Source organism: Haliotis cracherodii, unplaced genomic scaffold, assembly GCF_022045235.1.
Source record: "Haliotis cracherodii isolate W230 unplaced genomic scaffold, xgHalCrac1.p SCAF_18, whole genome shotgun sequence".
Classification (NCBI taxonomy): domain Eukaryota; kingdom Metazoa; phylum Mollusca; class Gastropoda; order Lepetellida; family Haliotidae; genus Haliotis; species Haliotis cracherodii.
The window spans coordinates 24094910-24122176 of NW_027266273.1; the positions used below are offsets into that span (position 1 = coordinate 24094910).

At 40.2% G+C, this 27267-nt stretch overlaps 2 protein-coding genes across 2 annotated transcripts; one reads left to right on the top strand and one right to left on the bottom strand.

Moving 5' to 3' along the window:
- Positions 1–10520: 10520 nt before the first annotated feature.
- LOC139465569 (carbohydrate sulfotransferase 3-like) lies at positions 10521–24299 on the bottom strand. The gene is made up of 5 exons (XM_071247284.1): positions 24271–24299; positions 14444–14535; positions 13653–13718; positions 11754–11940; positions 10521–11304 (listed from the first exon to the last, which is right to left on the bottom strand). Exons 1-5 carry the CDS (start codon positions 24297–24299, stop codon positions 10521–10523), a joined length of 1158 nt encoding a protein of 385 aa, XP_071103385.1.
- Positions 19666–20604, top strand: LOC139465615 (salivary glue protein Sgs-3-like). Its single transcript, XM_071247318.1, has 2 exons — positions 19666–20089; positions 20471–20604. The coding sequence occupies exons 1-2, from the start codon at positions 19666–19668 to the stop codon at positions 20602–20604; spliced, it is 558 nt and encodes a 185-aa protein (XP_071103419.1).
- Positions 24300–27267: the final 2968 nt, after the last annotated feature.

The following is a 27267-nucleotide window of genomic DNA, read 5'->3' on the forward strand; positions in this document are numbered from 1 at the left end:
ACAAATACATAACAATACCAAACCCTTTCCGTATTCAAAACACAAATCTCTACCAAACGCCGTGCCGATTGTACGTTTCCGACTTATCATAAGCATGTGTTTATGAATCACAATCAAATAGTGATGATACCAGATGTTCGCGAATAGGTGAGGGTATCCTGCTCCACCGGTGGCATCCGTCACAATGACATGCAAGGGCAAATCAATTGTTCACCTGAAACATGGTACATAGTACTCCACATGTCTACAATAAAACGTCTTGAGAGCTTTACTGAGGCATTGGATGTTGTAGACCTGGTCAAACAATCTCTAGACACGTCATGAAATAACTGAGTCCAAATTATTGCCTCGGACATCAATTTTTTCAGTGACAAATATGTTCAGACAGCAATGACAAATATGTTTTATGGTAGATATATGTCCTCTACATGTCTGTCATGAAACATTTTCAAAGCTTTACTGAGGCCATGAAATTTGTAACCTTGACACTCTTTGAAATCTTGGAAGATAGAGCATGCTCGACTGTACCTCCAAAAGTAGTGAATAGTGAACACCAATGGCTGGAGCTGCTGGAATATTGTTCGACATGAAGGGAGCGTTGACTATTTAAAAAGTCATCGCTCTTGTCATACAAGTTTTCAGTCACTCTGAATCCTTGTGTATATATTATTAAATGTAAGCAACACTACATTAACTGTAGCAAATGTTATATGTAGGATAACACTTTCTTAATAAAGTACAGATTCTAGTACTTCCTTATAAGTATCACTTCTAAAAGCCTTTCAAAGTCTTCGCTATTACCTTGTTGTAAGGTAATTGAAAATCACTGTACAAAACCACGTCATACCCCACCACATGTACAATGTATATATTGAGGTTTCAGACACAGAAAAACTGCAACTGGTTGAACTTGTAAAAGTGCTTGAATGATTTCATTTCCTTGCCTACTTCTGGTGTCCATGACGACTGTGGTATGTTGGTGTTACACACTCTGTAAGATTTCCTGGATGCGTCGCTTAGTTAGTGCGTACACACCCTATGTTTAGCTAAAGTATACACAAACCCAAAGACACAGGTTACACTAACACTGTGTCAAAGCAATACTGTTTAAAATATATTTAAATAAATGTGAGTTACAATTGTACAATTTTCTAACAGTACATGACAGAGACAGTAAAATGTTAGAAATGTATAAATTTATCCAGCAGAAAATTTTAATCTTCACTAATGATACAAGAAGATCAATACGAAAATACATAATATGAGAGAATTTCGTGGCAAATCAAATGTTTACCTTGTGTCGTGACCTGACACGCTATGAAAGTGTCACTTTTGTCAGGCCACTTATGGAGGGTAACATTATTTGACAGAAAACCCAATATCCTCTATGTAGCACTGAAGAAGAAAAAATAACCCAAACCAATTCAAATTCTGAAACATTGACAATAATTGCTCAGATATCAAAAGACGACAAAGACGTTGAGTTTATAGGACATACTAATGGGAACCCTAACGTTAAACTACCCCTTAAAATGTACCCGTGAAGATCCGGAGTAGAATAGGTCATTAGCAACCCATGCTTGCCGTAAGCGGCGACTAACAGGATCGGGTGGTCAGGCTCGCTGACTTGGTTGATGCATGTCATCGTATCTCAATTGCTTGGGTCGATGGTCATGATGTTAATCACTGGATTCTCTGGTCCAGACTCGATTATTTACAGACCGCCGTCATAAAGCTGGATTAGTGCCGCATTGGTGATCTGGATTGCCTGACCTGGATATTAACTACCTTAACATGGTGGAACGTTTCCTTGTCTGGTTTCACAATGCTCCTGTCTCGGTGCGTTACTGTGAGCGAGAGGAATATTCAGTCACTCGGCAATACGTAATGGTGCTCCTGCCTCCTGGGTATCAGTTACACCTAGTTTAATATAGAAGACTGGCTGCTGGTCGATATGCACAGCCATTGTAATTGTATGGAAATACACATTTGTAATATATCATAGGATGTATATTCTCTGTGTCATAAACAAATAACAGCAATGCCGCTCAATCCTCTTTCGTGAATAAACTGCAATTCAAAATTGGATACCCACTTATGTAGCTCAAACGTTGTCGACATGCAAGGGACCGACCATTGGATATTCAGTTGCGGGGAAGGGGGCCTCATGTCAAGCCACATTTAAATTAAACATATTATGCCTTCTAAGTAGTTTTTGTTCAATACTATGGCAACCAGAGGTTATCCCCTCGTTGTATCTATATAGAGGATAAATGCCCAAGGAATAATATGGATAGCGAATTCACAGTACGCTGGAACAAGAGACATATTTAACAGTTGTTACTGAAAATAGATTTTACAGTGTGTATTTCCTGTAGTGAGTGACTAGGCTATATATAACAAGAAGGCTGTACCAGCGTCATATGTGACAGTAGCGGGTGACCTCGCCCCGATGAACAAGAGTAGTATGACGCTCTTTGAAATCTTGGTAGAAGGAGCATGTTCGGGTGTACCTCTAAAGTTGTGAAATGTAGGCACAAAGAGCTGCAGCTGCAAGAGTATTGATGGACATGAAAGGAAAGTTGACTCTTAGAAAGTTGAAGTCATCCCTTTTGGCATACAGTCTTGTGGAGAGTGTTTAGTCACACTGAATCTTTATGCATAGATCCAAATGGGTAACAGGTGAGGGGCTCTTCTTGGGTCTCCTTTATCCCAGTTCAGGTGGGTAAATCAGTGGAAGGGAATTGGCTGTTTGGTGGTTATGAAACTATATTAGATCGTCGATATACCTGAAGCTTAATTAAAACTTCTTGGCCAAATTACCTTGTTTTGACTTTGCCAATCCAATCAGAAATTCTGATAGATCTGCATAACTAAACGGATCAGCATAAAGGGAAGCACAATTGGTGCCAATGGGATGCCTAAATGTCTTACCCCAAAATATTACATAGATTTTATCAATGAGAAAGTCCAGCATTTCACATATTGTTTTTTCAGTAAACTGCAGATGATATTTGCTTTCATTTTTGACAAGAGAATAGATGTGAAACTATATATATGATCACCACGTTTTGTATCAAAAGCCCAACTGATAAAGGAAAGAAGATGTTCCTTAAGTTTGTCATGTGGGATGGTGGTGTATAAAGAAAAATCAAATGTTTTGACAGAATTTTACCTGGGATTTTCTGAGATTGTAAAAAGTCAAGCAACTCCTTTGAGTTTCTGAGTATCCACATGGCATTAATTCAACTTATCCCCAAACCTTTCTGTGAATATGAAGAACGTTCTTCCTTGATTGTGTTCAGGGATATGGCTAATCTTTGAGACAGGGATTTGTTGGTGCATTTGCTGGACCCAGCAATATATCTCTCTTTGTACGGATTATTGTGGAGCAGGAATCAACTCTCAAGACAAGAAGTCGAAACATCAAGGCTGTACTCTAATGTCTGAATTCATGTGGAGCGAGTCATCAACCGTCTCAATGCTTTTATGAAGGGTTCCCTGTCTATCACTTTTGTCAAGTGAGGGAAGAATTCTGTGAAATGCACTATGGGCAAGCAAGATGGCAGAAGTGTGTGTTGCCTTGGTGAACCTGTCCTCCGATCCACGAGTAGATAATTGCAACTTCATTGTACTAGGACCATATCAATTGTTCACCAGCTTCATGTTTGCACGACCCGTGAAGATCCGGTCAGCAACCCATGCTTGCCGTAAAAGGCGACTAACGGGATCGGGTGGTCAGGCTCCTTGACTTGGTTTATGCATGTCATCGATCCCATACTGCGTGGATCGATGTTTATGATATTAATCACTGGATTCTCTGGTCCAGATTCGATTATTTACACACCGCCGTCATATAGCTGGAATATTGCTGAGTGTGGCGTTAAACAACAAACCAACCAACCAATCATTTTTTCACTGTGATACAAAGATGTACAAACAAATTTATCATAGGTCATTGGCCATTATATAAATTAGTATTAAACTATCTTCTGTTGATAAATGAAATCAACGTTTAAACTTTATTGTAAGAATATCGGGTGTGTGTAGATCAGAAATTGAACTGAAAAACTTACAATAAGATGATAAATTATTTTACAAAATTAACTTTAATGCTAGCAACTTTAACTACTAGTTACTAGTACCTTTGAATAAATCTCAGAAAGTGAAAAAAGATGCTTCAAATGTATCTTTGTATGTGTATCTGTAATTACACAATGAAATAATATTTGATACACTAACATTAGTGACTCCTTTGAGAGGCATTTAGAAGCTGGAGTACTAAGTAAGGAAAAGATATATGGATGAACAACTTCTTTATTATGATTAGGAGCGACGTTTCGGTGTAGATTCCAACACTGTTATCAAGTAAGTGATGTACTGAATATTGTTGACAAGCATATGCACAGGTCTGAGGCTGTGTTTATACATTTGAGTAGATTGGGATGTAGTTTCACGTGAGTGGAGAAGCGTGTTATTTACACACAAGGGGTGATATAAACAGTGTTTTCTCTCATACATGAGAGTCTGTTGCTTTTCTTTCTCGGGGAGGGACAAGCACGTTCCATTTTGGGGTCATTCTTTCTTGTGAGAAGTTCAGATAGACTTTCAAAGAATCACAAATTGTTTTATTATTCAGGATACGTTCTACACGGGGACCTTTAGTTGATCACACCTCAAAGTCACAAACTTCCACACACATGTAACTGTACTTACTATAACCGTGTCATAAATTTACCCTTGTTCTGTTTAAGTGACTGCAACGTTCTATTCCCGACACCGTTCGGCAAAGTCCGGCGTTCGTCGTTGTACAGTGTCATTGCATTCTAAGTTCGAGAATTAGTGGCTCTCATATTTTGTTCCCCTGTGATTGAATGGCACACTCTGGCCATGTATTGACTTGATGTTTGTTATCTCCTAAACCTGTGATACCTTATTCATGTGACAATGTATGTGTACTACCTTGTTCATGTATTGAAAAGATCCGGGTTAGAATAGATCTTCAGCAACACATGCTTGCTTTAAAAGGCATCGATGCTTGTCGTAAGAGGCGACAAATTGGATCAGTTGGTCAGGCTCGCTGACTTGGACGATATGCATGTCATTGCATTGATCGATGCTCGTTATGTCAATCACTGGATTGTCTGGTCCAGACACGATTATTTACAGACCTCCGTCTTATAGCTGCAATATTGCTGAGTGCGTCGTTAAACAATGAGTGCAGGGTAGCAACAAACAAACAAACAAACAAACAAACATGTGTTGAAAATGTTTTTGTGACTATGATTTTCAAACATTAGGGGAATTTATATGTACACTCTGACATTTCTCATGTATCTATGGTCATCTTCCTCAATACCTGTACATACGTTGTTGTAAATCTTTAATGATAGCATTGGATAGCTCATGTTCAGCGCTTTATTGTGATCCTTACATCTTCCGAATGGATATAGATGTTAGTTTGCTATTCAGTTTAAAACACACGTTAGCTAAGCGTAAGACTATCATATTCCCTGCTGTCCAAGAGGGACTGTCCGCCCTCAGGGTCGAGCGCAGTGTATATATAAACTTTGTCAGAGTCTTGCGTCTTCACCCCGAGGATTCGTTAGGCTGTTTTGGTCGGTTTGCTACTGGGTGGTCGTCCCAGTGATTGTCTTGTTTTTTTGGGATTTTAGTATTTCCTTGCTCAGTGAAAGTACCTGACTCTGTAGTCTATTAGACTTGTTTGAAATTTTATAATCCAAATGACTTATTTTCGGGATAAGCCCTCTGTGTTTATTTCTCGTTTTTCTACCCAGCCGAAGTTATTCACTCTTGAGAGTGTTGAGTTAATAAACTTAGATGTTAATTAGTCGCATCCGACTAAATTGGCTGTCTAAGCATCTTGTCTATATCTTGTCAAAGTGTTGTTTTAGCTACTCTCATTTTAATACTAACTGTAATGCAGTTGCTTAGCTAAGTCGCTTATTTATTTGCTCTGATGTAATTAATCAGTGATCCTTGTCAGTGCAGAATTGGCTTATTTGATCCTTTTATTGTCATCTATTGGTACAGTTAGTTGTTAGTAATAAGCCTGAGAACCTATTACCACGTTTTCATTATTACTTTCTTCTTTTTAATGACACCCCTGGAGAACAGCTCCGTGACATTTGGACTTGATAGTAATGGTTGTGGGTGAGCTTTGAGAGAGAGTATTGTTAAACAGTGTGCGGGTTGAGGTGGAATCCTGATACCTAGCATGGATGTTCATCGGCCTGTTTATTACGATATTGGACTTCAAGTGGTTCTCACCCACAGCAAACATATGAGACGTAAGAATCTGGAGTTGTACCTTAATGAGGAAAGTCTTGGTCCATAGCTAAACTTGAACTGCTCAAGGCAATGTTAGTATGGGATGACATCATCAGGCTCTGGCGCTGCTTCATATCATCTTACTCATGGTTTGATTGCATGCACAGGAAAGCAACTTTGTTGAATTCAAGACGAACACTGTCCTCTACTTTTCCAAGTCTGCAAACAACTTTCACATATTTAATATTTATGACATATATTTTATTTCATCGAACACAAACCTGAATGTGATTGCCAAATACAGTACCATATTTTTCGCTGCTTGCATTTACCCTGTTCAAAAACACTGCCATGTCTGATTTCAATCATTTCCCCTCAAATGTGAGTTTTTTATAAATGAATTTCGAATACAGAACCATAATATCAAACTAATTAATTCACTCACCTTGCCATGCATGTTCAATGTGCACACTCAACTTTACAACATTGATCAAGTCCAATCCAGGCTTCATGTGGGTTTTGACTTACAACCTTATACCTGTAAACTTACAAAACAATATATTTCGACACGCACGCACGCACGCACGCACGCACGCACGTACGCACACACACACACTTGAATTCGAATTCGAAGGGATTCTTACTAGTCACATAACTGTTCGAGAAATGCACTAAACTGTACGGGTGATAGTCGGCTTTGTTACAGCGCACGAAGCATAGGTAAACATGCAATTATTACTTCAGTTCTTGAATTTCTGCACATACATCTGGGACCCCAAATCAATTGAGTTTATTTATTTGCTGTTTAACGCCGCAATATTCCAGCGAATAGACGACGGTCTGTAAATAAAATAACACCAAGATCTCGACAATACAACTATTATTTTCACACGGTAAACATACAGATAACTTGTCATAAAACTGTGTGGTCGATAGCCCAGTTGCTGCATGCATCGTTCTGAGGTAAGAGCGTCCACTAGACGTTTTATCAAAGTCTTGTTTTCCCGCTTGCATCGCATGTATCGACAGTCCAATCAGATTGTTTGTTGTTTGTTGATTTACGCCGCACTCAGCAATATTCCAGCTATATGAAAGTCTTGGTCCATAGCTAAACTTGAACTGCTCAAGGCAATGTTAGTATGGGATGACATCACCAGGCTCTGGCGCTGCTTCATATCATCTTACTCATGGTTTGATTGCATGCACAGGAAAGCAACTTTGTTGAATTCAAGACGAACACTGGCCTCTACTTTTCCAAGTCTGCAAACAACTTTCACATATTTAATATTTATGACATATATTTTATTTCATCGAACACAAACCTGAATGTGATTGCCAAATACAGTACCATATTTTCCGCGGTCTGTAAATAATCGAGTCTGGACCAGACAATCCAGTGATTGATATCATGAGCATCGATTCACGCAATTGGGATTGATGACATGTAGCAAACAAGTCAGCAAGCCTGACCACCCGATCCCTTTAATCTCCTTTTGCGACAAGTATAGTCGCCTTTTACGGCAAGCATGGGTTGCTGAAGACCTATTCTACACCGGACCTTCACGGGTCCAGTCCAATCAGAGATCGTTGTTTCAGTCCAGTCAGACATCCTTTTACAAAACCAACATCCACGACCTTCGTATGAAAGTGATTTACGTCTGGAATATGTCTTTTCCATCTTTTAAACACCCCAACTATTGCCTATGTTTTTGTTTCAGGGATTAAATCGCGAATGTTTTTGTAGTCTGATAGACTTGGTCGTCGCCTATGGTAGTCGCCATCTTCTGTGTAGCAATACCAGATAAGAACAGCGATCTGATTGGGTATCGTGTTTTCAGTACAAAGTTCACAACTCAGGATCTACGCGATGTGGCGCCAGGGTCGAGCCAAGAAAGGTGGCCTTGGTGTGGCAAGGGTAGAAACTAGGCTTTGATATAGGCTAGTGGACACGCTTGCCTCGTGAAAATGAGCTCCATGAAAACGTTTTACACATTCACGTGACGCGAGCACTGAGCAAGATACCTTCAAAGTATCCTTGGTGTATGTAGCATTTGTCTGATAGAATTTCTCTGAACCCATCCACATTCAAATAAAACAAGGAAGCAAGTGAGTAGGGCTCACTGAAACCCTCGACCTCGACTCCAACATCAGCTGAAGAACAGTTCCAGTTCCTCCTTAAACGCACAACAATATAACATGGTAATCACATGTTTCAAAGATGCACCAGTGCATCATCGGCAAGCTTTTCCCCTTTAGGTTGGGCGTATAGAAAATATTTCTAAGCAATATTTTCACTAATGGAATTCAAATTTTGCACTACACGTCTCTTATTGATATAGACACTGTACCCCAAATTGGAAGGAATCCATGAAGTTATAGCTCGCACGAATGTTGAAATAAAACACATAGATAAGTTCAAAACATGTAAAGATTCATAATTTCTTTTCAGAAAGTACACATACAAAATCAAAATTTGCACTGGATCTCTCCTGTTTGTTTGGAACTTGTTCCTTAAATTTGAAAGGTAATGTTGAATGTTGTAGTAAAATAATTCTGAGACATATATTAGAATTTTTTTTTATAAATAACTATGTTTTTCTGAAAATCCATTTATTTAAATCATACTTCGCACCGCACCTCGTATATTGATAAAGAAAGTGTTCAGTTTGAACTGAATATATAGTTGCTTTTATGTTATAGGTCTCAAAAAAAAATGGAATGCCTTGGTATTACTATATTCCCCTACGCTTTTAGATCGTTGGGAATAATAAAAGCCTCCAAAGAATGGAATAGGCGCAGGGTGAATCGATGAGGTAAGTGTACAGATCGCCATATAGTAGACCTAGCCATTGTATCACAATCCAACGCTTGCTCATAATGTGTGATTCATCGTCCAAAGAAAATCCGAGAACATTATATTTCTCTTCGCAACAAAGTCTGTCTGTGGTTGATAGACTTTTGTAGTAAGCGCTCATCGGTATTTGGAAGATAGCACAGTTAAACTTGTAGACTGATATTACTGACGTCACGGCTACTTCCGTGTTATTTTGCCCTACGAACGATACGCATGCGCGGACGGACACAGAAGTACCTGGCGGCTGAAAGTCATGTATGGGATGAATTAGTTTAAAGTGCAAAGGTCTGTTTATAACTTATGTAAAGCACTTTCCTTCAGTTGTTATGAGATGAGAACCTCGGTTTTATCTCTCGGGTGCGGGTTTTGCATCGAAAAAACCCTAGGACGTGCTTAATACTTCACTGAATATAAACTTCTAGTGACGTATTCTGTTGTTCTTCGTCAGGTTAAATCTCATTCACGGGATGTTGCATTAATCCCTGTACTTTATATATACCAGTTTCAGTGATATTGTAAAATGTGAATGTCCCTCGCTTGAGATTTATTTTGGATTTTGAACACAAGGAACATAACTAAATGGCGGAATGATGTAAAATCAAATGTTTTCTTCAGAGTTCAGTGGTTCGAACTTGCAATCTTCATAACTGTCGTCTTGTGAGTAAGGAAAACAGATATTTTATTCCCGTTTCCCAACGTTCATGGAAAATAATGTTTGAAACATAAAACTATCATTAGATGTTGTTTCAGAATTTGTTTCCGATTTATAAGATAGAGAAAACACTTCTCGTATTTTCTGAGATTTTAAAACCCTCATCCTCGGAAAAAGTCTCCGGCTAAGCCCATCGGTTACATCTTTCGGCTACGGGCTATAAATCCTATATACACTCTTTGGATATGTATGATAAAAGCTTGATCCAACCTACCTACCAAACACGACAAAACTCTTTCCATGGCCACACGGAATTGCGTAAGGTGAAGGAATTGCGTGATACGAAAATAACATAGACTACCTTCTATGTTTTTATGGTTAGCTATTTGCCTTTGAGTTTAAATGAGTTAATGAAGCAAAAGATGTGTAGACTTTATTTCAATAGCTGCCCCGGTAAGTACATACTCGTCCCATACATCTAAGGCCCCAAACAATTTAGCCGAAATATTCCAGCTGACAGACGACGGCCTGTAAAAACATCGAGACAATCCAGTGAATTGCATCATGAGCATCGATTTGAACAATTGGGATACGATGGCTTGCATAAGTTTAGTCAGCGAGCCTGATCTCCCGATCTCGATAGTCGCCTCTTACGACAAGTAAGGGTTGCTGAAAACCAATTTTACTCGGGATCTTCACGGGTAAAAAAACCCAAGTTATAATCTAAGAATTTATTGAATTATAATCCACAACGCTACTTTCTATGGGTACAGTTGTATAAAGGGGTACAGATAGATTATGTAGGTGGTCTTCGTTCTGTGCGGGTAAGTACCCCATCACCCGGTACAGAGGCTGACATATTTTGTCAATGAGGGATACCTGCGTGTATGTCATACCCTGCCGCCAGCGGGAAATCGCGTCCTTAGAGTTCCTTTGTGTGCAATAGGAACCGCAGTCACTGCTTCCGTTTGTGATACGGTGGATGTGATGTCTGATCTCGTCAGTTAAGTCAAGGCCAATGAAACTGTACATCTGTTCAGCAATGATCATGGGCTTGTCGGCTAAATCTTCGTACCGAATCGTGGCAATACGGCCTGGAAACTGCTTCTTCATGAACAGGGCTTGGTCAAAGTCCTTCTTTGCCCTATGACAAAGCACTGCGGCAAATGTACCTAGGCTCTCGACCGTGAATTCGTCGAGTTTGCCCTGAGAACGTAGAGTTGGCCTTGGGTCACGTATCAAATGTAGTATTTTCATATGGTCATGTTTCCCCATGAGGTGCGTCATATCCTTCATGTTGTATCGGATCGTTTTTACACATGATACACGTGACCTGACACACGCCTTTTCCAGCAAATGAAAGCAGGCCTCCGAATTTCGGCGTTGTTTCATTGTGCAAAAGTAGTAACTCATTGTGTCCAAACTTTGAATCATATGGTGTTGGTGTAAAGTGTGAGTGTCTATCTCAGTCAGGTTGCAGACCAGGAAATCCTCCAGCGTCGATTCACTGAAAGCAAGGACGATATGAGCTGGTCACATGGTAAATAAGTCACCTCTAATACAGCTGTTACGTATGTTGTTATAGGCTCCGTAACTCAAGATGACCACTTAGGATGAACAATGCTGTTCCGCACATAAACCAAACATGATTTAATTGACCTATATTTTAAGTGCAGTATTCACAACATTGTATGTAAATGGGGGCTGCAGTAATATCATTTATCGCCCATCAAATGCATGGACAATCTATAAAATAGTATGAGTGAGTGAGTGAGTTGGGTTTAACGCCGCTTTTAACAGTATTTAACTTTTCAAAACCTGGTCTATCTCCCACCTATCGCAATTCTGAGTTACAGAGTTTGGCCTGTCGTATGGGAATGGTTAAAACATCAACATAATTTCATCAACCACTTTTTAGCTTAGCTTTATTACGGTTAAAGCAACATTGGTACCTACTACGTTTTAGAATACTCAAGGGCATCAAGTGAGCTCTGATTGACTAATCTTGAATAGGAATACAACGGCTCAAAGACGTAGAACACATCCGGGCTCCTCTGGATGATTTCACCGGTGAAAGATGACCCACTGCGCATGTACGTCAGAATAACCACCATAGTCTTCTGACCTTCCGCCAGCATATGACCTGAAATCAAGTACCTCAAAACGAGGTAGACATATTTCGGATATATCCACGCTGATCGATAAAATATTGCTGACTGGGGCGTAAATTCACTTATCTACTTCAAGGGATGATTAAGGAATGAACGTACTCGTTCAAGGTGAGTATACCCGAGAAGTTAGTTATCAATTCAAAGCTTCGTGGCTTTCTTTCTTTCTAAGGGAGAATGCAGATCCCACTTACTCCAAGCATGCAACACCCCGGGCAGTGAGTGAGCTTGGTTTAACGCCGCTTTTAACAGTATTACAGATGTATGGCAGTGTGCCAGCTTAAAGTGGGAGGAAAGCCCGAAGTGACGCAGGTCTGAGACGTTTACCAGTTTGGTTAAACCTACGAGCGCGGGTGTGGTGCTGACAAACCTAGAAACATATTCGGGGCGAACCGGGATTCGAACCCACAATCATAGGTTTGAGGCGTACCCAAGGGACGCAACTCTGCACAGCGAATCGCAGCGGCTTAGGCGACTGGGCCACCCGTGTCCCCTACTCGCGAAATACCGCCCAAGACTGTCAAATGAGGATTGTCAAGTGGCATTCTCAACCACCATAGATAAATTATTCAGGATCACACCCACAATGAGATGTCTCCCTGGAATTTGGCGCCGGAACCAGCAATAGTCATGCTACATCACAGAGTGATCAAGACGTTTGAGTCTGCACCAAGCAAAACCATGACTTGGAGAATGAGCACCACCCAAAATCACACACGTCACAGAATCTAAACTGATCCAGAGATCACGACAAGCCGCATGGTGATAGGGACCTGCTGTAACCCGGGTCCTCACGGTGTCACAGAGAGTTCAGAATCTGGAGCACGCATTGACTCTTACATCTATCGTTACCTTTGTTGTCTTCACGTACAGTAAAGTACAGTTATAACGAACTCAAAGGGACTACTAATTTTAGTTCGTTATAACCGTAGTTCGTTATAAGCATAACTACAGCAAATAGTCGGGACCAAAAAAGTAAGTTCGTTATATCCGTCAGTTCGTTATAAGCGTGTTCGTTATAACCGTAGTTAACTGTACATAGAACAGAGCAGATGCTACTGAAAGGGCACCCGGAGCCATCACTTTAAAAGTGACCGTGAGTGTAGGTTTTGGTGTGTGTCACTTCTTTACTGATCCCTATTAGAGATTCGAATATGAAAAACCCTTCCATGGAGCCCTCTTGGTTTTGTTAAATGAATTCATAAATTATATACCTTTTTAAAACAATTTCCTCCGAATTTTTTTTTATCATAATATATATATATATATATATATATATATATATATATATATATATATATATATATATATATATATATATATATATATATATAATCACTTGAGAATGGCATAGATCATTGATACATTATTTTCATGAATACTTCTCTATAAATGCTGTAGTGAGTTTTGAAAATTTCTCCAGGTCCTCCGGAAATATAAATACATCAACACTTACAGTAGAGCTTTCTTAACTCAGAGCCATGTACCATCGATATATCGCAAGTTTATCTATATAGTCCAAGAAATCGTTGAAATAAGGTACCGTGCCAATTTTAGACCGTAGGGACGATCAGGAGTCGGGGGGGGGGGGGGGGGGGGGCAACATAGGTACACTGGCTCAAACAACAATCGGTAGTGGAGTTGGAGACAACTGATTCAGGATAGACACATACACACATATACATACCGTCAATACTAGATCCCATTTGAGTCAATGTTTTCAATCGGTGCTGCGGGTTTTCCTCAGTGAATCCTGAAATGTACCCATCACTTTTCTGAATGATAAACCTAGGAGTCACACAAAACGTGTTTTTCTGTTGACTTTAAGACAGTGAGGTTATAGTCCTGATCATTACAATAACCAAACAGTTTCTGATTTTGAGCATCTTGAAATCAACATAAGTATGCTTGAATTTATATAGCAAAAGGAACTCTGTTGTCAACTTTGCACATCGTTCTTGCTCAACATGTTGAAACCGATCATAGATTTAAAGTATCGAATGCAGCAACATTAGGTCGAGTGGCTGCCCTAGCAACGCAAGTAAATGGTAGTGGTCACTGGTTTGTCTCTAATACGACAATGTATTATATCAACATACTTACTAAGGAAGACTAAGGTTGCTGTCATGGACACTGGTTTGTCTCCAATACGACAAAGTATTATATAAACATACTTTCTATGGAGGACTAAGGTTGCTGTCATGGACACTGGTTTGTCTCCAATACGACAAAGTATTATATAAACATACTTTCTATGGAGGACTAAGGTTGCTGTCATGGACACTGGTTTGTCTCCAATACGACAATGTATTATATCAACATACTTACTATGGAGGAGTAAGGTTGCTGTCATGGACACTGGTTTGTCTCCAATACGACAATGTATTATATCAGCATACTTACTATGGAGGACTAAGGTTGCTGTCATGGACACTGGTTTGTCTCCAATACGACAATGTATTATATCAGCATACTTACTAAGGAGGACTAAGGTTGCTGTCATGGTCGCAGCTGCCAGAATCAACATGGTCATCAGTGCCCTGTTCTTGAACACACAACGCCGAGTTGAACTGGAATCAGAGGAAGGTCTGAGAATAGTTCCTTCAAGTTCTTGACTGACTCGTCAGGAGCCTTACTGTTAAGTTCGAACACACATGACGTACCCTTGACTGTGATAACACCGTGTTTTGTTTAAATTATACGCCGAGTCAGTAAACATACACTACTCTGCCGACGCTAAGAATGAAAATAGCAATGTGATCGTACTCCTGACTAAAACATGTTATTGATTAATGTGTATGGAGCGAAAATCGCCTCTTTAACCGACCCGAGGGCACTGCAGGAAAAATAATTTTGATCAGTATTTACCAAAATAATTATCCTTATGTGTGTGTCATGAAACGTCACGGCATTGGATTGTAAACTACGTTTGTCCAGGCATTGGGTTATTTTGGTTGCATGTGGACGCCCTGCCCGTCGGGTTCATCACACAGAACTTTGTGTTCAAATGATCTTGAAACTAACCTCTAACCTAGAAGAAGTAAGGAACGCTACAGTGAATGGGTTTCGTGACGTCAAATCGGAATTAGCAACAACGGTTTTGAAAAATGTGATTGATACCTCCTCTGACAACCTACAGTCTCAGACCTCATGTCGGTGATATGAAATTCAACTATATTGAGGGGCAGACGAAAGTATACCGAGTTTCTTTTTTATGTAATTAAAAATTGAACAAAACTGTTGTTAGATTTGATTATTTCTATTCAACTATCACTCATATGCATTCCTGCAACATTTCCAAATAAGTAAACTGTGGCTGAGTAATTTTATTCAAAAATATATTGTTATCAGCAGTTGTGATTATTTATAATTTTTGAAAGATGTTAATCAAGTTATATTAAGTTAGTGAGTGAGTGTGTGAGTATGGTTTTACGCCGCTTTTAGCACTATTCCAGCATTATCACGGCGTGGGACACCAGAAATGGGCTTCACACATTGAACCCATGTCGGGAATCGAACCTAGGTCTTCGGCGTGACGAGCCAACGCTTTAACCACTAGGCTACCCGACCGCCCCTATATTTTTAAGAGTAATGTCATATAGAAGTATTCTGAGTGCTGACTGAGCGTTATTACAGTTCATATTGTGGATAAAACATGAATATATTTTCAACTGAATAGTAAATACATGATAAGATAAACTGAGAAGAATTATTTCTTTGGCTGCTGTACGCTGATATATATCGATGCTGTTTCGGATAAAGAACATTTTTATTCTTTGTAAAGATGCATCAAGGCTATTTCAGGGCGAACCTTCATCAGATGAACTCATTGGCAAGGACGGCAACCCTGCAAGGAATAGGTAACGTAATGTTGTCAGGAACCTGTAACGTGTGAAACGTGGCAACCACCTGACGTTATCCGTGTCCATCGTCTTGGCATGAAACGTCAATATATTAACATGTTGAATATAGGGGACCGTGACTCTGATCAATTGTTCGAATGAGAAGCCCACTATAAGGCGTCTATTTAGAAAAGAACATTGTTTGGATCGAAACCCTTTTGAACTGCTTAAGAGACGGATGTTGTCATCTAATAAAATGGAGCTAATACAGATAATATGAAAGACAGAACAAGACGTGTGACTGACCAAAATAATGAAGCATAATTTAATGTCGAATGTGCGATTGCTAGACGAAGTGTTCGAAAAACATTGACAGTACTGAATACCCCAATTGCTCGTAACCAAACAACTCAAAATGTGGCCATCTTGCACGATCAGTTCCCGCTCCTTTTGCGATCCAAGGCGATCAGGATGCGATCCAGTGGCGCTCTATTTACGCTCCAATGGCAATCTAATGCACTCTACTCAGTCCGAGAGCGATCTAGCGTCATATCGCTCGGTCCCAGAGTGGTAGGTCCCAGTCTTTCGTGGCGATCGGCGGCGCTCTAAGGCGATACGATAGCGCTCTGATTACGACCTTGGCGATCACGTAGCGCTCCGATGGCGATATGGGCGATCAAGTAACGATCTGACGGCATTCTGGGCAGAGCGCCACAAATGATCATGGAGATCAGACAGCGACACATTAAAGCTTTTGGAGATCTTAGCGCTCTAAATGGCGATTTATTGCGATTTGTGAGAGCGCCACGCTTAGTGGAATGGGGCAATAACGTACGGATTCATACAGAAATATTTGTTGCAAAGAGAAAAATGAATACAAGGCAATCTGCAGAAAGTATAAATCTGATACGTGTATGTGGCTAAAAACCCAGTGACTCTGTCCTCTGACCTTCTAAATAATTTATTTTTGAGATAATTACGAACATTAGAACTTGGTCAAATACATAATACATGCCCAAAGATGACTTTAAGAACGTTGTTTTCGAATGATGTTGCATTTACCAATTCTATTAATGATAGTGATGTACATGACGATGTGAAGGAAGCTTCCTCTGCATGTTTCACTGATGTCGATTCACTTGTTAGTTAATTTCATTGATTGAAGTCTGCAAAATGGCAATAATAATAACGCTAGAGAAAAAACAGTGTTTGCACCCTTATTTGGTCTTTTCCGCCCAATAGAATCTGTTTCGCCGGATAATCGAGACTTTATATTCTCTGGCTTTGGCGTTTTATATTGTAATTTTGCGCTACTTAATCAATGACCTGACACACCAACATGAACATAACGCCGCAGCAATAACTACGTGGATTTACGCGAACGTGGATTGCCTAATCTTGGCATCACTTACTTTATCATTTTTTTCATTTTCTTTTTATTCCATTTTTCATTTCCCATCAAATTGTACATTTCAATGTCATACATAGAGTGTGCATGGAGTTATTGTGACATGCACATGTTTGTAGCATGGACTGATCATATTTCACAGTTATACAGGGTTTGTAAACAATACAACGGCATGGATACTTGCATCATTACAATTTGAATATGCAATATGTTTTGTAATTTCACAATATCTACGATTTTCGTTTTGAATTAATGAGAAAATTGGTTTAACCTTTTTCTATTAAATGTGTACAGCATAGATTTTGTTACCATAATTACTACGTTGCGTGAATTGTTATTCTTCTCTTTAAATCCAAACAGTATAAGTTTATTATTAATATTAACCGTGTAGTTTCAAGACCAATCTGAAAGTTTCGTCCATATATCTGCAACATAGTGACATTTACATAATACATGAGTAATTGTTTCAGATGGTTCATTACACATTCAACAGACTGGCGATTCAACAAATCTGATTTTAAATAAATAAACTTACTTTAGCATGGTTGGACGTTTCCTGGTTTCGGCGCGTTTCTGTGAGCAAGAATGAGATGACAAGATTAGTCATATGAGTGTGTCACTCACCAGTATTGTCATGTCGCTCCCGACCTCGCTATCAGTTACCCTGTACTTAATTAGTGAATAAGTTATAAATAGAAAACAAATAACCAACTATTTAATCTAAAGTGTAAAGGGAAACTAGGTCTATGGATAGTGGTCGGCTGGACAACCTTTCATAATTAAGAAACTCTATACCCGCTTATTGATTGGTAGATCGCGTGAACAGGCGCACCCCTAAGTCATTTCAGAATCTGATCATCACATGGTCGTATCCCTCCAGGGAAGTTCTCCAGTGCCTAACGGTACTCATGGAATCCACTAAAATGCTGAACGTCTACGACCTGCATTACTTCAGGCATTTCTCCGACATTACGCAGACCTTTCCGTGACAAAAATGAAATGCTGTTCAAAGTGGCGTGAATGAAACCCCTTTCCATTTTCTTCAAAACTCTGCCAAAGTCAGAGTCGATAATACGATGTCGACTATATATCATGAGCATGTGTTTATGAATCACTTTCCAAAAGGTGTACCTTTCCTGCCTCACCATGGCACCCGTCGTAAACACATACCAAAGCAAGTCAATTGTTAACCAGAAGAACAAAACACGAACCATAGTAAGAATAAAGAATTGCATCAGACATCCATTTTTATTTCTGAATTTGCTAATGACCCCTACATGTCAACACTAAAACGTTTTGAAAGCTTTACTGAGGCCTTAATGTAACCTTGATTAAACAACGTCTCAGGCTCTTTGGAATCTTGGTACAAGGAGCATGCTCGATTGTACCTCTGAAATTGTGAAAAAGCTGAAGCTGCAGTTCTTGACATTCTACCAGGGATTAATCGTACAGTTGATTATGAAGTCATCTCAAATAAGTGACTTGGATGATTGACAGGAAAATTAGAACACATTAAACCCGTCCGTCAATAAAAGTGTTTTATCCAAACTACTAAATATTACTAATTTACGTATGTATCCGGACATTGGTGACAGTCTTTCTTGGTTAATTTCCCTCAATACTTTCAATCTTGGAACATAATTCAAAATTATGAACCAACACAGTATTTTATTAAAGTTTAATGAAATTTTCCTGTTTCCTCAATAAAATCGAGTGCCGCGTTTAGAAACAGAATAAAAGAATGATGTTACACGTCCTTAACAGTTACCTGTTATGTATTCATCTCAGTATCAGCGTGTTCATCTGCATCTATACAATTTGGTAGAAACATTTAAGTATCTTATGTCCTCTAATTGCTACGTTGGTTAGGGTTCAAATACACATCATTTGTTAGAATGCGTTACATATTGGAAATATTAATTTGAACTGTAACTCAAATGAAATTCATTGAAAACGAAGTCAATACTTAACCCCAAAATGTGGTTTTAGCGTTTGAGCTGACATTGTGGAAGGGTTTGGACTGATTGTACATATTATTACACATGGTGGTGACTTATCTCGTTTTGAGAAAGGCGTGTGCCTTTTTTGTATTATAATGAAATAGTGTCAAACATTGAAGTTACCATCAAGATCAAATGCTGACGACTAACTCATCTCCAAACGGTTGTCAAAAGACAGTCCTCTCATCTTAACTTAATTTCCTGTATTTTTAATAAGTAGCATGAATTAATCGCATAGGCATCTATTACTGGGTGCTTGCCATTTTGAAGGTTACCTCTGTAACCGAATATTCTAATTCTCTGATATTAAAGACATGTGAGATACATTCAATAACAGATTAGAGACTATCACTTCTATCGGTGTCAGCAATAAGACAAACGTGTTTCAGGACATGCCTATAAAAGAGAATGTCGACAGGAGAATATCACTACTTGTTCTTTGGATCCAAGATGGCGTCCTTCGTGCTTGTTCTCCTGCTGTTCGCGTGCTCAGTCCAACTATCGTACTCGCATGGACGTCCGACATACGTCGACAAATACGATATTAGCTTCATGTGTACACTGGCTAAACAGTACTATTCTGACTACTGTCAAGTCAACCAAGCGTCAGGACCCGCACCAGTCCGAAACCCCGGGAAGCAGACACGAGGACCAAGGAAACCATTGTCAAGGAATCCAAAATCAAGGAAACCCAAATCAAAGAAACCCAAATCAAAGGAACCAGAGCCGACAACAGCACCACCGACCCCGCCACCACCGACCACAGCACCACCGACCCCACCACCGACCACAGCACCACCGACTCCTCCACCGACCACAGCACCAACGACCCCCGCAGAATCAACAATGCCGACAGTCGCGGTTAAAACCTTTTGTATGAACCTTTCCTTTCCCTTGATATCAATGCTGTACATGTAGACATTATGTCAGATGGTTTGAGTCCTTAGAAACGTGGAGACGTTTGTGTTGGGTCGGCCTTCGATACACTAGTATTTGTTCCATGTGTAATGATATTAAGAGCCTTGGTGTTGTGCAATTAGACAGGTCCTAATCTCAAATATAATCTTATAAATGGCAGCTCATTTGGACATGCATGGTATCACACTAAGTTTTGGTTTCAAGACACTTATTTAGAATTGTAGGCCTTTAGGTATTTCACAATAGAGAAGTGTTCCTTTGAAGGTAGAAGTGTTACAGTGAGAATGTTGAATGCATACTCAATGTGATTATTGAATTGTTTTTGTCTTGATTTCAGTAACTGAGTGCACACAACGATGTGTCCGCAGCGACCTAGTGGCTTCACTGTGTGATACTGGGACGCTGGCGGCGAAATGTGACAATCTTCTAGTTGCAGAATATGTGGGCTCGTATACCTGCTGTTCAGGTTAACACAGGTAAGCCTCAGACCTTAATGCAAATGTTTACATAATTGTGATGCCGGCAAACACATTCCTTTCGTAAATTGTATAGAACTGTTTCTGTTTCAACACATTATCTAAACAATACTTGCATCAGTGTATCAGTTCAAACAATTCAGACAGCTGAAATAGCGCCATGTTAAACAACGACTTGTAGAGTATTGATGGCTTTGCCAGTAAATTTAACACCAATATGTTGATGCCCATATGGAGTAATTCAATTAGTTCACAAATATAAATTGTCAATGCAAGAGAATAACCGGATTATTCAACGAAACCTATTCCATTTGAAAATTATATGAATGAACCATTGAAAATTAGGGATGACCACTGGTGTTCCCCAAAAGGGTAAGCATCCGCCATTCAAACAAGTTGCATAGAAATGTAAGTATTTATTGCCTGACGCCACGACATGGGCCCTTTGTACCCAATCAAGTAGGTATACAACAATCCATGACTTACCACCAGCGTAATTTCAGACACAGTTTTGTTTTTATATTTTAGCGGACGTCGGAACATCTCCACTGCATACGGAACTTGGTGAAATAGTGTCTTGGAATGGAGGGGAATCCAAGTTCAACCCCTATGTGTGGTAGATCGATTACAATGGTTAACCGAGCATCAGTTGCCCTTGGTAACAGTTTAGTTAAGATTCTCTGCGAAGGTACTGTCAATATTAATAGTATGCACGATTATCAATTATCACGGTTGTACACAACATGTTACATATCAGTTGGATATAGATTCTTCTCCTTCCTATACCTAAATGTAAATAAACTTATGTTCCAGCAATTTGTGTTTTGTCTTCACTCCGTGATGGGCGTTGGGTAGCCTGGAGGTTAAATCGTTCATGGGCCGGGTTCTATTCCCCACATGGATACAATATGTGCAATCTCATGTTGGATTATGTCCAGCTAAACAAGCAGGAATCCAAGATACCCTCACGCTTCTGGAATCCAACATGTCCCCTGAGGTCACACATCACTGAGCACAGTTGTGGAAGTGAAGCCGTGTTTGATTAATCAGCATGTTGATGATGCAATGTCATCACGACGTTCCTAACTTTGTCTATTGGAACCTCACATCAAACCGCTTAGTAACTGTCCTGTCACGTGATGGTCACGTGGTGGTCACGTGGTGACGGTGTTGATGGCGAGGCGTCCACGTAGGCAAGAGATGGTGATGTGAGTGCAAATGTCTAGCACCCGACTGACTGCACAGGTGTGCATACTCCCCAGGGAGTTGAGAACGATAACTGGATGTCAGGTGTAACGTCGCGTCCAAGATTATTGCACTTGTATACAAATGCCGATTTTATACAGATAGCACCCTGATGTACCGTGTCGCAGTTTAACATGAATATCCCAGTCAGACAGTATACTTACTTCGAACAGACCAGTCCTTGTTTTTGCCCTTTAATGCCGAGCCCCAGGATAACAACAAGTACCATCTTTGAACGTATATTCGATATGACAAGGCCGGGGATCGATCCCCCAACCTTGCGCTCTCCGGGTGATCGCTCTACCATTAGACCACGGAGGCGGTAATACAAACGGATTCACTGGTCAGGAAACAAAAAGTGCCCGTGAACAGGTACTCAGAAACTTCAGCGCTATATAAATTGATAAAATTAGATCACTGCACTGAACGTCACTCATTTCGTTTCGTTGTCTACATTGTGTTTTGTGTTTATGATTAACTCAACAGCCTGTTAACCAATTATTGTTTCCTTATATTTTTCCTGATATATTTACTTAATATATTATGATAGTTATAATTGTTTGTCGCCATATAAAAAAAATATAATGCAACAAAACCCAATCCATATTCATAAAAATAAAGCAACAAAACCCTTTCCATAATCAATAGAAAACAATCAATAGAGTCAATTGTAAAATTCCGACTATATGATGAGCATGTGTTTATGAATCATTATCAAAGATTAATGATACCAGGTGTTCGCGAAATGGTAAGCGTATCCTGCTCCACCGGTGGCAACCGTCACAAACACATGCAAAGGCAAGTCAATTGTTCACCCGAGTATGTTGATGTGCAGTTTGGGGCAATGGCGACGACATGCTAACGTGGTATGATTTCAACACCTATTTCAATTAAAAGAAATAAGGTAAATTCTGGAAGTGATCAACATCACCACAAACATACACACCCTGTGATGTTAAATGTCAATCAATGACACGTTCATAAATGTGCTTAGGATTTAAACTTGTTTAGGCTCAACGTATTCACAATCGTAATGTACTCTGTACATGTACATGCACTCTGTATTCTGTACATCACATGCTTGATAACGGTGTTAGAACCTACTCCAAAACCTCATTCCTAATTGTAATAAATAAGCTGTTTATCTATATATCTTATCCTTACAATCGTAAGGTCTGTGAAGCAACAAGTCAGGTCAAACTCGTCTATGGGCAGCAGCACAGAGACTCGGTAACCGCAGCAATACTTGATCTTGACAAAGGTGCAGAGCGAGATCAAAGGGCGATGCAAGGCCGAGCCCTATTGTTGTCACAGTTGTTCCATTTGATGAAGTACTGTCACGAGTCCTCTCTCTGTCTCAAATCACAACCGAATGTTGGAGTTCCGTGGATATCATATCAGTGTATATTGTGTACAACTCGAACAAACGTCACTTTTCAGTATCCACTCAAGGCCAACGAACCGACGGCCCTGGGCCCGTTTCACGAAGCAATCGTAAAGTTAGGGCTGCCGTATCTCCCATAGCTCAACACAGGCTTACATAGACTAACTTACCCCTGCGATCGCGTCGTCAAACGGGGCCCGGCGCCTGTGTTGTTCTCCAGGTACATATAGCACTGACGTGATAAGTGTAAAGTTTGTCAACACTACCAGGATATAATGGCACTTGACGTCATCAACACGGATATTTACTCTGCTAGGTTATGTAAGCTAATAACAGCTTCACCATGTACCAGTTCAGTGAACCATGACTCCTGCGTGAATCTGTATTTAACAAAGCGAAATATAAACCAAACACATTTAGTGTCTTAAGTTTTAATGGATAAACGTATTTCGACTGGAAGATGTGATTAACATATGGTTATCCGATCAATCACTGAAAATGCTATCACATAATGATTTGAGGTGGTATGGAGTATAACGTCGCATTCCTGATTTCTGACTTTAGCCACTTACATGTACGTATGTGTGGCTTCTTGTACTAGTCCGGTTTTATAGTGCTAGACCACTGAGATACCATGCCGCAGTGTAACATATAATGGTTGTTTCCTTGTTTTAGCTCCTTAATGACGAGCGCCAGACAAGGTAACAACAAGAACCATCTCTTAACATCTTTTGGAATGAGGCGTCCGGGTTTCGGACCCCCGACCTTCCGCTCTCCCGACAAACGCTCTGCATCCGGTTAGGTGGTCATTCTTGATTTTGACACTTGAGAGAAAAATCGTCCAATTGCTCTGAGCAATTAGTATTGTAAACTTTTATTATCCATAGCAACATGTTAGTTCTATTCTTGGAATTTGGAATAGGTTTCTGCAGTTACAAAATGTTAACAATCGGCTCCGCACAAGGTGCAAATAACTGAGTACCTCGAACTGCGAAACATTAGCAGAATGCAATGGCCAGCCAGAGTTCTCACCTTTCCCCAACAGAGTAAGCCTGGGACATGATCCGGAGACGTGCGCGGCGATGTCAAAGGCCATCCGCTACGTTAGCAGAATTGGGCCAGGCGCTTCAAGAGGAATTGACAGGACTCTCTCTATTTGTCATTGGAAGATTGATTCGGACCATGCCATTCCGTGTGAACAAATGTTTGACCAATCGTGGCTGTATGATGTAGTGTTTCAGCATAAGTAATTTTTATTCGGTTTCTGCTGGCTAAGAAAGGCTTTGTTGTATTTTCCTTATTCCATGTATTGTCCGAAATTGCCGGACGTATCCTGCAAGCACGCTGCATGTATACATTCATCTATTTTAAACTATTTTATAATCGTTTTCCTGTAGGGCCAGATGGTGAGTTAGTTGGGTTTAACGCCGCTTTTAACAGTGTTCCACTTATATCACAGCGTGTCAGCTTTATGTGGGAGGAAAGCCCGAAGTAATGCATGTCTCAAAAGTTTAAATCTCGCACAAGGATGTATCTATCTGGTGGATATATTTCTCGGATGGGAATACAGGGCCAGTCTTGTACCTCAGTAATATGAACGTGATCATAATTGCTACAATTTAACTTTGTCATGCCGAAATTGTTGTCGGTGATGGCACTGTATATAATTATTCTTGTGATATCTGACCCAAAGGTATAAGAAGCAACGTAAATCATACTTAGGACGACAACTGTCAGTACAAATGAACAAACTGGCGATTCGACATATCCAATTTTAAAATAAATAAACTTACTTTAGCATGGTTGGACGTTTCCCGGCTTCGGCGCGTTTCTTTGAGCGAGAATGGGATGACAAGATTAGTCATATTAGTGTGTCACTCACCACTATTGTCATGTCGCTCCCGATATCGCTATCAGTTACCCAGTACTTAATTAGTGAATAAGTTATAAATAGAAAACAAATAACCAACTATTTAATCTAAAGTGTAAAGGGAAACTAGGTCCATGGACAGAGTTGGGATGGACAACCTGTCATTATTAAGAAACTCTATACCCCCTTATTGATCGGTAGATCGTGGTGAACAGGTGCATCCCTAAGTCATTTCAGAATCTGATCATCACATGGTCGTATCCCTCCAGGGAAGTTCTCCAGTGTCTAACGGTACTCATGGAATCCACTAAAATGCTGAACGCCCACGACCTACATTACTTCAGGCATTTCTCCCACATTATGCAGACCTTTCCGTGACAAAATGAAATACTGTTTACAGTGGCGTGAATGGGTGAGTGAGTGAGTGAGTATGGTTTTACGCCGCTTTTAGCAATATTCCAGCAATATCACGGCGGGGGACACCAGAAATGGGCTTCACACATTGTACCCATGTCGGGAATCGAACCTGGGTCTTCGGCGTGACGAGCGAACGCTTTAACCACTAGGCTACCCGACCGCCCCGTGGCGTGAATGAAAGTGACTAACCCCTTTCCATTTTCATCAAAACCCTGCCAAAGTCAGAGTCGATAATACGATGTCGACTATATCATGTTCATGTGTTTATGCATCACTTTCCAAAAGGTGTACCTTTCCTGCCTCACTTGTGGTACCCGTCGTAAACACATACCAAAGCAAGTCAATTGTTAACCAGAAGAACAAAACACGAACCATAGTAAGAATAAAGAATTGCATCAGACATCCATTTTTGTTTCTGCATTTGCTAATGACCCCTACATGTCAACACTAAAACATTTTGAAAGCTTTACTGAGGCCTTACTGAAATCTTGATTAAACAACGTCTCAGGCTCTTTGGAATCTTGGTACAAGGAGCATGCTCGATTGTACCTCGGATATTGTGAAAGAGCTGAAGCTGCAGTTTTTTACTTTCTACCAGGGATTAATCGTACAGTTGATCATGAAGTCATCTCAAACAAGTGACTTGGATCATTGACAGGAAAATTAGAACACATTAAACCCGTCCGTCAATAAAAGTGTTTTATCCAAACTACTCTATATTACTAATTTACGTATGTATCCGGACATTGGTGACAGTCTTTCTTGGTTAATTTCCCTCAATACTTTCAATCTTGGAACATAATTCAAAATTATGAACCAAGGCAGTATTTTATTAAAGTTTAATGAAATTTTCCTGTTTCTTGAATAATGTCGAGTGCCGCGTTCAGAAACAGAATAAAAGAATGATGTTACACGTCCTTAACAGTTAGCTGTTATGTATTCATCTCAGTAACAGCGTGTTCATCTGCATCTATACAATTTGGTAGAAACATTTAAGTAAACTAAGCGGCAAAAGAAAGTATACGCTGGCAATTTGTAATTTTCCTAAAAACAGCAATAAATGGTGGAAAGTGGGTATGGGGAATATGACTGCCCAGGAACGGGTACCATCAAACATCTCACCCGTAGGCGCCACCTTTGACGGCGCTCGTGCGGTGACAAAAAAATGGCGAAACAGGTTTCCCGCCCATGGCATAAACTGCACGTGCATGTTAGCTGTATAAATGCGTTCGTCTGCAGGGTATAACCACACGTGACGAAAGCACACAAAAGAAATACCACGAGTGTCACAGGAGCAGAGAGAGAGAGAGGGAGCCATCGGTATGGCCGAAATTGGGGCAACACAGGTCCAAGATTTGGTTGTACACCACTGACAGTAGCCAGGCTGATTCAACTGTACAGGCAGACAGGGAGGACACAGGACAGGCCTAGAACCGGACGACCCCGAGTGACAACACCACTGGAAGACGGTCAGATACGGCTCATTCACCTGCGAAACAGATTCGTAACGGCGACGGCGATGGCGACAGCGACGGCAGCGTTGGGAAATCCCATAAGCCAACGTACAGTACTACGACAACTTCGTTCCGAGGATTGGTACTCACTGCTAAATATCGACGCCTGATGAGCGAGGCAGGTTCGACGCTGGCAAGTGTGAAATTGGCGTCGGTGCTGTTTACTGATGAAAGTCGGTTTAACTTGTTTCGAAATGTCGGCAGAGAACGAGTTAAACGACGCAAAGG

Excerpts from the sequence above, each read along its gene's own strand:
- LOC139465615 (XM_071247318.1), top strand. The coding sequence starts at position 19,666 with ATGGCGTCCTTCGTGCTTGTTCTCCTGCTGTTCGCGTGCTCAGTCCAA. Across the intron at positions 20,090-20,470 it reads AGTCGCGGTTAAAACCTTTT|TAACTGAGTGCACACAACGA; the intron begins GTATGAACCTTT and ends TCTTGATTTCAG.
- LOC139465569 (XM_071247284.1), bottom strand. The coding sequence starts at position 24,299 with ATGTCCCAGGCTTACTCTGTTGGGGAAAG. Across the intron at positions 14,536-24,270 it reads GCTTACTCTGTTGGGGAAAG|TTCAACTCGGCGTTGTGTGT; the intron begins GTGAGAACTCTG and ends CTCTGATTCCAG. Across the intron at positions 11,941-13,652 it reads AATGGGATCTAGTATTGACG|GTCATATGCTGGCGGAAGGT; the intron begins GTATGTATATGT and ends ACTTGATTTCAG.